We start from the raw sequence: 11,882 nt of genomic DNA, 5'->3' as shown, positions 1-11,882 counted from the left end.
CACCAGTGTTTCCCAACCTTCTTTCATGATGAGAATCACCTGGTGGAGTTGTTAAAACACAGATTCCTGAATCCCAACTAAGAAGTGCTAAACTAGAATTTTTTGGAACATATAGGTAAAATTGTATACTTAACTAGTGCTCTAAGACAGATTTTATATACAGAGCACTAAGTTAGGTATGCAATTTTACCTATATGTTCTCAAAAACTCTAGTTTAGCACTTCTTAGTTGGGATTCAGGAATCTGTGTTTTAACAACTCCACCAGGTGATTCTCATCATGAGAGAAGGTTGGGAAACACTGGATTACACTACCAGATACATTTAAAAACTCAATATCTATTTTACAGAAGACACTGAAGCCTAGAGAAGTTAACTGATGGTGCACTAGTGTAGTCCCACAAGGCCAAGGTGAGAATGGGTTCTTGGATTTGTGGGTTGCTGTTGCCTCCTTGAAATTCTGAACCTATTTCTTGAGTTCGTGTTTTGTAAGAGCTGCCTGATGGCTCAGAGCGGCATGTGCTGGGGACCTGGAGCCTCAGCTCTCCAGTGGTCTAGACCTGCCAGCTCTCCACCTCAGGGGGATAGGTTTTCTTCTGCTGGTCACCCACCCTCCACTCACCCACGCACCTCTTCCTCTTTTGCCCATGTGACTGCTGCTGTACTTCACCCTCTGGCGGCCTGGTATAATCCATTTTGAGCTTATTCTTGTATATAGTGTGAGAAGGTGGTCTAGTTTCTTTCTTTTCTTTTCTTTCTTTCTTTTTTTTTTTTTTTGCATGCATCTGTCCATTTTTAACACCTTTTAGTGAATAGACTATCTTTACCCCATTATATACTCTTGTCTCCATGGCAAAATATTAATTGGCTCTCTATTCAGTTTCATTAATCTATGTGTCTGTTTTTATGCCAGTACCATGCTGGGGTTTTTTGTTTTTGTTTTTGTTTTTTTGAGAAAAGCCGGCGTAAAGCACTTTTATTGCAATAATAAAACTCGAAACTCATATGTAGTGCAGGGGAGTGGGTAGGGGGTAGGAAGCCATAATTTCTCTCACCAAATCACTACGCAGGACAGCAAAAGAGTGAGAGGAGGGAAGAAGCCAGAAAACTTTGAGCTCAGCAGGGGGAGGTGAGCATCGAAAAAAGAGGAGATGCTGAAGCTGTGATGACCAGCATCATTTTCTTAAGACAACACTCAAGGATTTGTCATGATGGTTGGGCTTTCATTGGGTTTTAAGTGTCTACAAACAGCACCTTCAATTTAAACTTTTGATTAAAGTTCTTAAAATTTAGGGAGTGGAGCCTGGATAGCTATGACATTATAAAAGTCCTGAATATCTATTAGAAAAAAAAAACCACACAGGATGGGGGGGGGGGGGGAAGCCAGGCCATAAAGAAGGCTTCAGAGGTCCCTGCTGGCCCGGGACAGATACCTGTAGTGTCCAACATCGCAGTGAAAACGATTTGCTTTTAAAAGGCAGAGGGTTTAAGGGGAGAGTGGGATGCGGCAGTGAAGGTGAGGGCTCTCCCCTCCCCATTTCAGTTTTGGGTAGGGCTCTTAATTCAACCAGTAGACATCTCTCAACTTGGAGATAGTTCGGCCCTCAACAGCGCCTCAAGTCTGCTATGGCTTTGCCGTGCAGCAGCAAGAATGTTTAATATATAATAGGTAAAAATTTCATCCAAAATAAAATAAAATAAAATAAACATTCTTGCATCCCGCACACACCAATTCCTAGTCTAAAGTTAACCCATTACTTGTGCTGTTAATACTTGACTAATACGTAATTGAAAACCTAGACCCAAAAGACTGAAACTGAATCTTCACCCCAAAACAAAAATAAAGAGTAACTTGAGGTTTATGGCATGTAGTTTAGGTCAACACACATACGAGGAGAAAGGGGAAGAGCAAAGCTGGGTGACAAAGCACATTCAGTCGGGGCAGGTGTTTATACAAAGTGTAGTGGAACATCAGGAAAAGCTCCGCACGGATTCGCGTGTGCGCGTTGGGGGGCGCCAGATCCCTCCATGGCACATCCAAGCACAGGGAACTCAGGGAGTGGGCCATTCCTGTCATTCCAGTTTTAGAAGTTCCACATCAAAGACGAGAGTGGCATTTGGTGGGATGATGCCTGGGTGCCTAGTGGCACCATAGGCTGAGTCTGGGGAGATAGTCAGTGTGGCTCTCTGACCCACACTCATCTGGGCAACCCCTTCTTCCCAGCCTCGGATCACCTCCTGTTTGCCTAGCATAAACTTAAAGGGCTTGTTTCTGTCCTGGGAGAAATCAAATTTCTTTCCATCTTCAAGCATCCCCGTGCAGTGCACCACACAGGTCTGGCTGCGCTTTGGGAAGGTGCACCCATCTCCGGAGCAGATAGTCTCCACTTGCACTCCCATGGCGCTGGCAGCAGCAGCAGCAGCTGCGGTGGCGGCGGGCAGCGCAATGAAAAGCTCTGCCCTGGCCCTCGCGCTATGCCTGTGCACGCGAGCCCAGCCCTGCACGCCCCCAGTACCATGCTGTTTTGATTACTATAGCCTTGTAGTATAGTTTCACACCAGGTAGGTAAAACCTATTTTGTTTATACTTTTGGCTCCAGGCTTCAGCTTAAACTCCTTTTAAGTTAACTTTTACAAATATTAATACTATATAAATACTGTCAAAGTGATAAATGACAATATAATAAAGAACCCACATGTAAATCCTATCCAGCTTCAACAATGATGAGCTTTTGGTCAATTTTATTTCATCAACACCTACTAACTTCTCCCATGCCCCAGGTTTTCTTCAACCATATCCAAGATATTCATTTTCTCCCTCTCTCCCTTCTTCCTTCCCTTCCTCCCTCCTTCTCTCCCTCCCTCCTTGCATTACTTTAGTAATGCAATTCATGCTATTATCATACCTAAACAATAATTAATAATTTAATATCTTCGACATTCATTGACAGATAAAGTTTCCCTTACTCTCTCATAAAAGCAGTTTTCATTTTGTTTTGTTCAACTCTGGATCCCATTTAGTCTCACACATTTCAATTTCTCAGTATGCATGTTAATTCTCTGTAAAATTCACTCTCTTACTCTCTTTTTTTCTTGTGAGAAATGAGTTGTTTGTTCTCCAGAGTCATCCACATGCATACTTTTGCTTATTTTATTTTGGGGCATCATTTAACACACTTCTCTGTACTCTGTCTTCCTTGTAAATTGAGATTTAGATCTACAGTCTTCTCTTGATTCGATCTTCACATTTGGGAAAAAATGTCTCAGAAATAGTGTCTCATTAGTTCATTAGGTGGCACATACTGTATGGTTGTCCTTTTTTGTAACGGGAGCAGATATTGGTATTCATTGCCTGGAGCACTTATGTCATTTGAGGCTAAAATTGAAGATATTTTCATTCTATTTGTCCTTCTTCATTTATTAGATGGAATTATTCAATTAGAAACTTCCCTCACTCACTACTTGGTTACCAATGTAACACAGGATAATTGTTTCATTATTTGCTTCTGCTTACTCAATTTTAAAATAATAAATCAATCTTCTAGAATTTAATAACTGTGACCATAAGGTCATTTTTCCTTTAAAGCTGCTAGGGACCCAATAATGATGTGTTTAAATCCATCTTAGTTATTATTCTCATTGACACTCAATTTTCTCCTACAGGATTCAGACTTGTCATCTGAATCTGCCTACACAGGAGCGATCACAAAGTAGGTGCTCAGTAAATGTGTGCTGAAAGTATATCAAATAACAGTGAAGCATATTGACAACATACTTGATTGTTTTATTCTAACATTATATTATTGTGCTCATCCTTCCACCAGATGTTTGAAACTGACATTATCACTTTGCTATCTTTGGTGTCATTACTACATTTGGAGACAGAAAAATCAAGACTCAATCTCCTTCATTGTATCTTTTTACTGTAATTAGGGGGATGAATGACCGCAACTAGGCTCATGGATTTGTTTTCTCCACGCACATCAGTGCCATCATCTGCTCTACTTTCCAGAACTATGCATAGCTCAAATTTTCTCTTTCTCTACATTGTACCATCCTTATCATTGTACCATCACTCCTATGGAAGTAGTTTGTCAGTAAATCAACAGTGTCTTTACTCTGCTTCTTCATCTCAATGGTTATTCCACTTATGGGTGTGCATTTTGAAGGCTGAGTATTTAGGCCTTCAATTTTTTATGTCTAACATGGGGCTAAGAGCTAGGCTCACCTGTGTCATTGTGAAATGAGCTCCACAAAGGATTGTTTGCACATCATGAAGTATACAAAGTCCAGGATGTGTAAAATATTTAGACCAGTGATTACTTGAATATAAACTGCTATATAAGAAGTGTTAGATTAAATGTATGGGAATTAGTCAACTCCTTGAATGTATCTCATTACTCTGAGAGAACAGTAATATTTACACAAGTATTTCTAGGATATACACAGGAATTGGTTGGCCATCATGTTAGTGTATGGAGATACTTTTCCCACCTTTTAACCCTCAAATTAGCCTACTTTCTGGAAGGGCTACTCCAGTTCTTGGCTATCAGGCAATTTATTTCTAGCAAAATGTGGTTTACCAAAAATTTTAGTAGCAATTGTGTGTACCAATGGAAAATGAACAAGGCTGAGTAGTCAATGATCCCAGTTTTCAGAGTTCTTCATGTTTCTCATATATATTACGTGTGAGTTAGCCTGAAAGCAACAGGGTTGTAGTGTTAGATTTGTTTTTTTGTAGTGTATCTTCATCTAGTACTGGAAACATTGGATGGGTAATCTCCCAGAATGTTGTGTAGACACTTGCAGGTAATAAGGATTGCCTTAAAATGGAGATACATTTTTCTTGTCTAACCTCAAAATTAGGCTATTTTCTCAGTGTGCTATTACACTTGGCTATCAGGCATTTCAGCCCTGACTGAGGTTGCTCTCCCACACCTTACTGTAATTATGGTGGGCAATGGTGTCTGAAAAATGATGAAGCTGCTGAAGCGACTTATAATTCCAGTCTCTGTGTTTTTGTGTGTGACCTCTTTGAATCCTTATAACTAGCACCCCAGGGTGTAGCTGTAGATGTGGATTCAAACATCCCCTGACAGTGAGAGAAAGCTTTTACTCAGACACTAGGCCCCCTCAATGCAGTTGCTATGGGAGATGATGCATCCTGATTATGTTGTTGCCATGGTAACTCATGCACTTGACCCAATCTTGTTCAGAGTTGACACACCAAAGGCAGCTTTTCCTCAACTGCCAGAACCATCTCCTTTGTCAGTTCAGAGTGAGAAAATAGAGCCAAAAGAAATATGTTCCCAAAGATATTCACTATCCCGTAACTTATTTGTCTCCATAACTAGGAAAGGATTGCTTCTGGAATTTTTATTATTGTGTGCAGGTGTGTACACATATAAGTTATTTGTATAATGGGGATGTACTGCATTGAGTGCACCAACAGATCCCACTATTGAAGGAGCAAGCACCCAGATCCGATATTATTCATGATTAGAATGAACTAGAATAAAGATAGCTAGAGCTTACTGAGAACTTTCTATCTGCAAGGCTCTGCTCCTTCTCTTTATAGGTAACTTGATTATCACTTGTTTATTATTCAATGTATAATACACATAAAATAATAAATGCATGAGATAATGCGCATGAATCACAACAGATAGGAACAGAGAATAGATACCCTGATGGGTGAGAAATAGTTTTTTTAAGTAATTTTAATTTACCTTCCTGTTGTTATGAGTAGATTTTATCATCTTTTTATATATTCAATTAGAGGCCTGGTGCATGAAAATTGTGGGCAGGTAGGGTCCCTAGGCTTGGCTGGCAATCAGGGACAATCAGTTTTCCCACCTCCCTGCCTCCCCACCTTCCCACCTCCTCCTTCCCTTGCTCCCTCAGGACTCCATCGCTGCCACAGCTGGTCACTCACCATGTTAGGCGCCACCCCCTGGTGGTCATCACACGTCATAGCAAGTGATTGAACTCCTGGTCTCCTGGTCAAACTCCCAAGGGGACAATTTGCATATTAGCCTTTTATTATATAGGATGGTTATTTGTATGTGCTTTAAAAAATGTTTTTGCCATTTTATGTAATGGATTTATGGTCTTTTTTACTTGTCTTTAAAGATCACTTGCATTTATTTGGGATATTAGCTTTTTACTTTTTATATATTTTAAAAACATGTTTTCCAAATTGCTTGTTAGATTTTTGTGTTTTTTTTTGTTTTGTGTTTTGTAGCTAACTGATTTATCCATTTTCCTTTGTGTTTGGATTTTGATTCTTTGATAAAATATTCTTTCCACAACTTCAGATTATTACAAAATCTACTTGTATTCTCTCTAGTATAAAGAGCTTCATTTTTTTACATATAGGTCTCTAAACCATTTGGAGATTCTATTTTTATTATATGAATTATGGATCAAATTTTACCTTTTATGAAATGGCTAATCAGTTGTCCCAACAGCATTTATTAAAATGTTTATTTTTTTCTTAGTCATATGTGAAGGGATTAAACAACAAGAACAACAGAAAATCTCAAGACATCAGCATGTTGATTACCAGAGGGAAAGAGGGGGTAGTGGGAGGTATAAGAGGATAAAAGGGAGATAAATGATGATGGAGGGAGACTTGAGTTTGGATGGTGAACATATACTACAATATACAGATGACGTATTATATAATTGTACAACTGAAACCTGTATAATTTTATTAACCATCTAGGGGCACAGTGTATGAATTCATGCACCTTGAAAGGAACTGTGGGCTGTGAAGTTGTAGTGGGCATAGGGGTGGGTCTCGGCCTATCCTCTGCATCCCCACAGGCCCCTCCAGCCACACACCCCCTTCCCCTGTCAGCCAGCAGCCCCTCTCCTGCCACTGCTGCTCCCATGTGCTGAGGGCACCGACCCCACTTACACCCACTGGTGGCGTGGAGCAATTGGGGCTGGTGCTGTTAGTGGGTATGAGTGGCAGCTGCTGCCCCGATCACCCCTCAGGAGCAGGGGGAGGTGGAGAAGCCCTCAGGATTGATCAGGGCTGGCAGCCGCTGCTCACACCCGCTGACGGTGACAAGCGATTGGGGCCAGTGCTGGTTGCCAGGAGAGGGTGAGAGTGGGGCTGGCAGCACGTGAGAGTGCCAAATAGGACCACAGTGTGCAGGAGCAAAGAATTTTCAGTAACCACCAGAGGCTCACCCCAATGACAGCAAGCAGTGCCCCACCTTGGTCTGGGGCACCTCCTCACCTGCTCCACTATCCCAAATGGCCAAAGCCCGCCATGTTCCATGCTCTGCTGTCTGCTGCTTATGCCTGCTATGTTCCGTGTGTGCCCCCTGATGGTCAGAACATGTCATAATAACCAGTTCAGTTGTTTCTCTGTTCAGTCTATTTGTGTATTAGGGTTTTATATATATTTAAATGTCATCCAAAAAAATTCAATAAAATTTTTTAAAAAGGAAGTCAAAATTATTAATCATAAAGTAGTCAATGGGATGTAAAACACAGCATAGGGAATATAATCAATAATATTACAATAAGTATGTATAGTGCCAAGTGGGTACTTGAAATTTTGGCAGGACCATTTTGTAAAGTATATGATTGTCTAGCCACTGTGTTGTACACTTAAAACTATTATTGAATGTAATATTAAATGTAATAACATTCAATAACATTGAATGTAAACTGTAATTGAAAAAAAAAGTTTAATGTGTCAATTAGTTTCCAAATATTTGTGGATTTTCCAGAGACTTTTTTTTCTGGTATTGATTGGTAGTTAAATTCTGTTTTAGTCAGAGAATATTATTTATATGACTTGTTTCTTTATACACTTATTGAGAATCTTTTCATGATTCAAAATAGGCCTATTTTGTTAAATGTTTTATGTGCACTTGAGGTAAATATATGTTTTGCTGCCCTTGGGTGGTATATTTTTTAAATGCTAATCTGGTTAATTTTGTTGATGCTGCTTTTCCAATCTACAAAAGGTGTTATTGAAATCTCATACTTTCACTGTGGATATATCAATTTATCCTGCAGTTCTAGGAATATACAGATGATGTATTATAGAATTGTACACTTGAAACCTGTATAATTTTATTAAACAATGTCATCCCAATAAATTCAATAAAAATATTTTTAAAAGAATGCATTAAATTTGTAAACTAATTGTATCTTTACTAGATGCCCTGTGCACAATTGTGCACGGGAAGGGTCCCCCGGTCTGGCCTGTGCCCTCTCACAATCTGGGACCCCTTAGGTGATGCCAAACTGCTGGTTTCAGACTGATTCCCAGGAGCCTGTAGCAGTGCAGAAGCAGCAGGAGGCTGGGGAGAAGCCTGAGCTGAGCGCCCAGCCACTCACACTCATCCTGGCCCTGTTTTACCTGCTACTGCCACCTGCTGCCATTGCCGCTCAGTAGCACTGCCAGAGGAGGGAGAGACTCCCACCGCCACAGCTGTGCTTGCCAGCCTTGAGCTTGGCTTTTGGCTGAGTGGCGCCCCCACTGTAGGAGCGCACTGACTACCAGGGGGCAGCTCCTGCATTGAGCATCTGCCCCCTGGTGGGCAGTGTGCATCATAGTGATCAGGTATTCTGGTCGGTCTGGTCTACTGGTCGTAACGTTTATATATATATATATATATATATATGTGTGTGTGTGTGTGTGTGTGTGTGTGTGTGTGTGTGTGTGTGTGTGTAGTGTTGAGCCCTTCCATCCAAGATCAGAAAATATTTTCTTACTTTTTACAGTTTTCAGGAGTCTTTAAACTTTTCCTCGTATAGATTTTTCATATTTCTTGTCAAGTTTATTCCTAAGAATGTTACTGTATTTGTAGCTATTGTAAGTGAGATTTTTTTTTAATCATTTCATTATATCTTGTTTCTGGTTATTGCTTAAATATACAGAGTTGGGTAAAGTAGGTTTACAGTTGGATATACACATAACACAGTTTATTCTTGTACTATTATTTTTAATTCTTGTATTATTTTCCATATGAAGAACTGTAAACTTAATTTTGCCCTACCCTGTATATAAATAAAAAGAATTGGTAAATTTAGAGAGTACAAATTGATATACAAAACTGAATTTTTATAACCTCCTAAATTTACCAAGTTTTATTTTTTATGTTAATTTTTTAAAATTTTGTTCACTAATAGCTCCACTAGAATTTAGACTAGTGAGAGCATGGACAACATTTTCTTTCTTTTTAAAAAAATTAATTTCTTTATTGATTAAGGTATCACATATTTGTCCTCACCCCCTCATTTCAATCCCCCCCCCCACTCAAGCCCCCACTCCCCTATTGTCCTTGACCACTGGTTAGGCTCATATGTGTGCACATAAGTCCTTCGGTTGATCTCTCCCTTTTATCTCCACCCTCCCTTTGAGGTCCAACAGTCTGACCCATGGCTCCTTATCTCTGGGTCTGTTCTTGTTCATCAGTCTATGTTGTTCACCATTTCCCCTAGATGAGTGAGATCATGTCCTACTGGAAATATACTTATAAGAATCAAAAATGAGACAAGCAAAGGCATATGAATCAGTCTGTAATGAGCTTCTTTCTGGGCCACCAGTTCTTTTGAAACCATGGACAACATTTTCCTTGTTCTTGACTTTAGCAGGAATGCTTCTTGTGTTTCCCATTAGAAATTGTAATATTAAAATTGACTCTTTGTGTGTTTGTGTATCTAGACCTCCACACACATGTATATGTATATGTATATGTATATGTATATGTATATGTATTTATAGAAAGTGTCCAAGATTTCTCTTTTTGCTGGACTTTTTTTTTACTTTTATTTTGCCTTGTTTAGATTTATTTTGAAATAGGTGTTAACATTTTATTAAATTCTCTTTCAGGATTTCTAGAGATTTTCATATGATTTTTCTCCTCAGACCTATCTTAAGGTGAATTATATTAATAGATTTCTTAATTATAGAATCATTCCTGATTGTCTAGAATAAATCCCACTTGTTCATGGTGTATTATTTTCTTAATGTGGTGTTAGATTCTGTTTACAGATGTTAAATTTAGGAAATTTGGATCAGTATTTATGATGAAAATTGTTCTGTAACTTTCTTTTATTATACTGTCTTTATCAGGTTTTGTTATCAACGAGATGCTCATTGTATAAAATAATTTGAATTTTTCTTCATTTTTTATGTTTTAGAATATTTTGTGTAGCATTGGGAGTAACTTATGTAGCATTGTGATTAGTTGCTGGTTAAGTTTTGGCAAATTCTGTGAAAATTGTAAGACCTGGAATTTGAATGTAAAGTATCAGTATAAACTTATGCTGTATTTTGCTTAAAAATGCATATGTATTTCTTAGCTCTGCCCCCTATGGTGAACCCAATAGCATGCAACCAAGCACCACGATTCTATCTCAAAAGCATCTTCCACTAAAAAGTAAATTAAGATTACACGAGGGACTAGCTGAGCCTTGAACAACTTGAACCAGGAAAAAGGCAAGACTGCTAGGGGTCCTGTAAAAAGGATTTAAGAGCTACAATGAAGAGCCTAAACCCTAAAAATTGGACAGTTTGAGCATCTATAAAATAATAATTAAATGTGTTTAAATATTGCATTAATGGTGATTATAAAATATATTCTGTGGTCACCTATAAAAGTGCTAAAAAATAAAGTCATAATTTGAAAATAATAAATACAAGGAAAGAATGAAATAATTATCCTTCCATTTGTATATCTACTGTATTATCAAATAATTAATGAGGGAATGATTGTCTTTAGATAAGTGTTCTAGCTGATAAATAAAGGATGAATAGAATATCTTTTCTACAATCTGTAATGAAATAATGAAGAAGAAGATTTTGAAGGAGGAGGAGGAAAGAAGGAGAAAACAAATTTGAATCTAATGAAGACTTTATCTCTAACAACCAATTTACATTAAAGCCAGGAGGCAGAGGGTCATGGAGAATGTCAGCAAAATCCAGACTGTATAAAAGTCTAGAAAATAAAGAAGCCAAATTCTTCAACAAAAAATTACAAGAAAAACATAAATGAAGTGACAACTTACAGATTGAAAGAGACTTAATAGTCATATTAACAAATTATAATGCATGAGAGTAAACTGGATCCTGAGTTGAAATAAAATTAAAAAATATTTGTGACAAAATTGGAAAATTTAAACTATGAATATTTGAAGACATTTTAAAATTGTAATTAAGTTTTAGATATGATAATGTTATTGTGTTCATATTTGAAAAGGGTCTGTCTTTTAGAGAAACATACTGAAATAATCATTTATTAAGTGATATGATGTTCAGTATTAGCTTTCAAATAATCTGTGGGTGGAGAGAAGTGGGTGGGAGGACAGATGTAATAAGATTGACCAAGAGTTTTTAATTGTTAAAGCTGTGTGAGATTTACATGGGTTATTTAATATTACATCTTGTCATGTATCTGACACTATAACAAAAATGTTTTTTAATGTTCAAAGCCACAATATAGACTAATTAATCTGAATTTCTGGGTATGTATTTGGAATATTAATATTTCTAAAAGCTACTTTCAAATAAGTTTGCTTTTTAATGAGAAAATTTTGTACTTGTAAGATCCAATAATCAAATTCTTGAAACAACTCTTAAACATTTAATAAATCATTTAGTCAATATATTGATTCTATAAATCAATAAATTTATGTATACTAAGCCAAAAATTTAGATAATCAAGACTATTTTAGTAATATGTAGGCATGTTGAGTGAGACTATTTGCACAGATATGAATGTTTTGTAAGTAGCATAATCACTGCATTAACATACCCTGAATGTACAGTGTTTATAATCTCACTTTTACTACCATCATCTCCTCAGAAAGGGTCAATTCTACTTAGTTTTATACTTGAAGTATTACTGTGCAT

The 11,882-nt window shown here is 37.7% G+C and overlaps 1 protein-coding gene across 1 annotated transcript; it reads right to left on the bottom strand.

The window, feature by feature from the left end:
- Nucleotides 1-943: 943 nt before the first annotated feature.
- Nucleotides 944-2,413, bottom strand: LOC118717931 (peptidyl-prolyl cis-trans isomerase FKBP1A). Its single transcript, XM_036436183.2, has one exon. The coding sequence runs from the start codon at nucleotides 2,396-2,398 to the stop codon at nucleotides 2,072-2,074; it is 327 nt and encodes a 108-aa protein (XP_036292076.1). The 5' UTR covers nucleotides 2,399-2,413; the 3' UTR covers nucleotides 944-2,071.
- Between the last annotated feature and the right edge of the window lie 9,469 nt (nucleotides 2,414-11,882).

The sequence above is a fragment of the Pipistrellus kuhlii genome, unplaced genomic scaffold (assembly GCF_014108245.1).
Source record: "Pipistrellus kuhlii isolate mPipKuh1 unplaced genomic scaffold, mPipKuh1.p scaffold_m20_p_131, whole genome shotgun sequence".
Classification (NCBI taxonomy): Eukaryota; Metazoa; Chordata; class Mammalia; order Chiroptera; family Vespertilionidae; genus Pipistrellus; species Pipistrellus kuhlii.
Note: the sequence above shows the minus strand (reverse complement) of the source record. Positions and strands in the feature narration are given on the sequence as shown.

Excerpts from the sequence above, each read along its gene's own strand:
- LOC118717931 (XM_036436183.2), bottom strand. The coding sequence starts at position 2,398 with ATGGGAGTGCAAGTGGAGACTATCTGCTCCGGAGATGGGTGCACCTTC.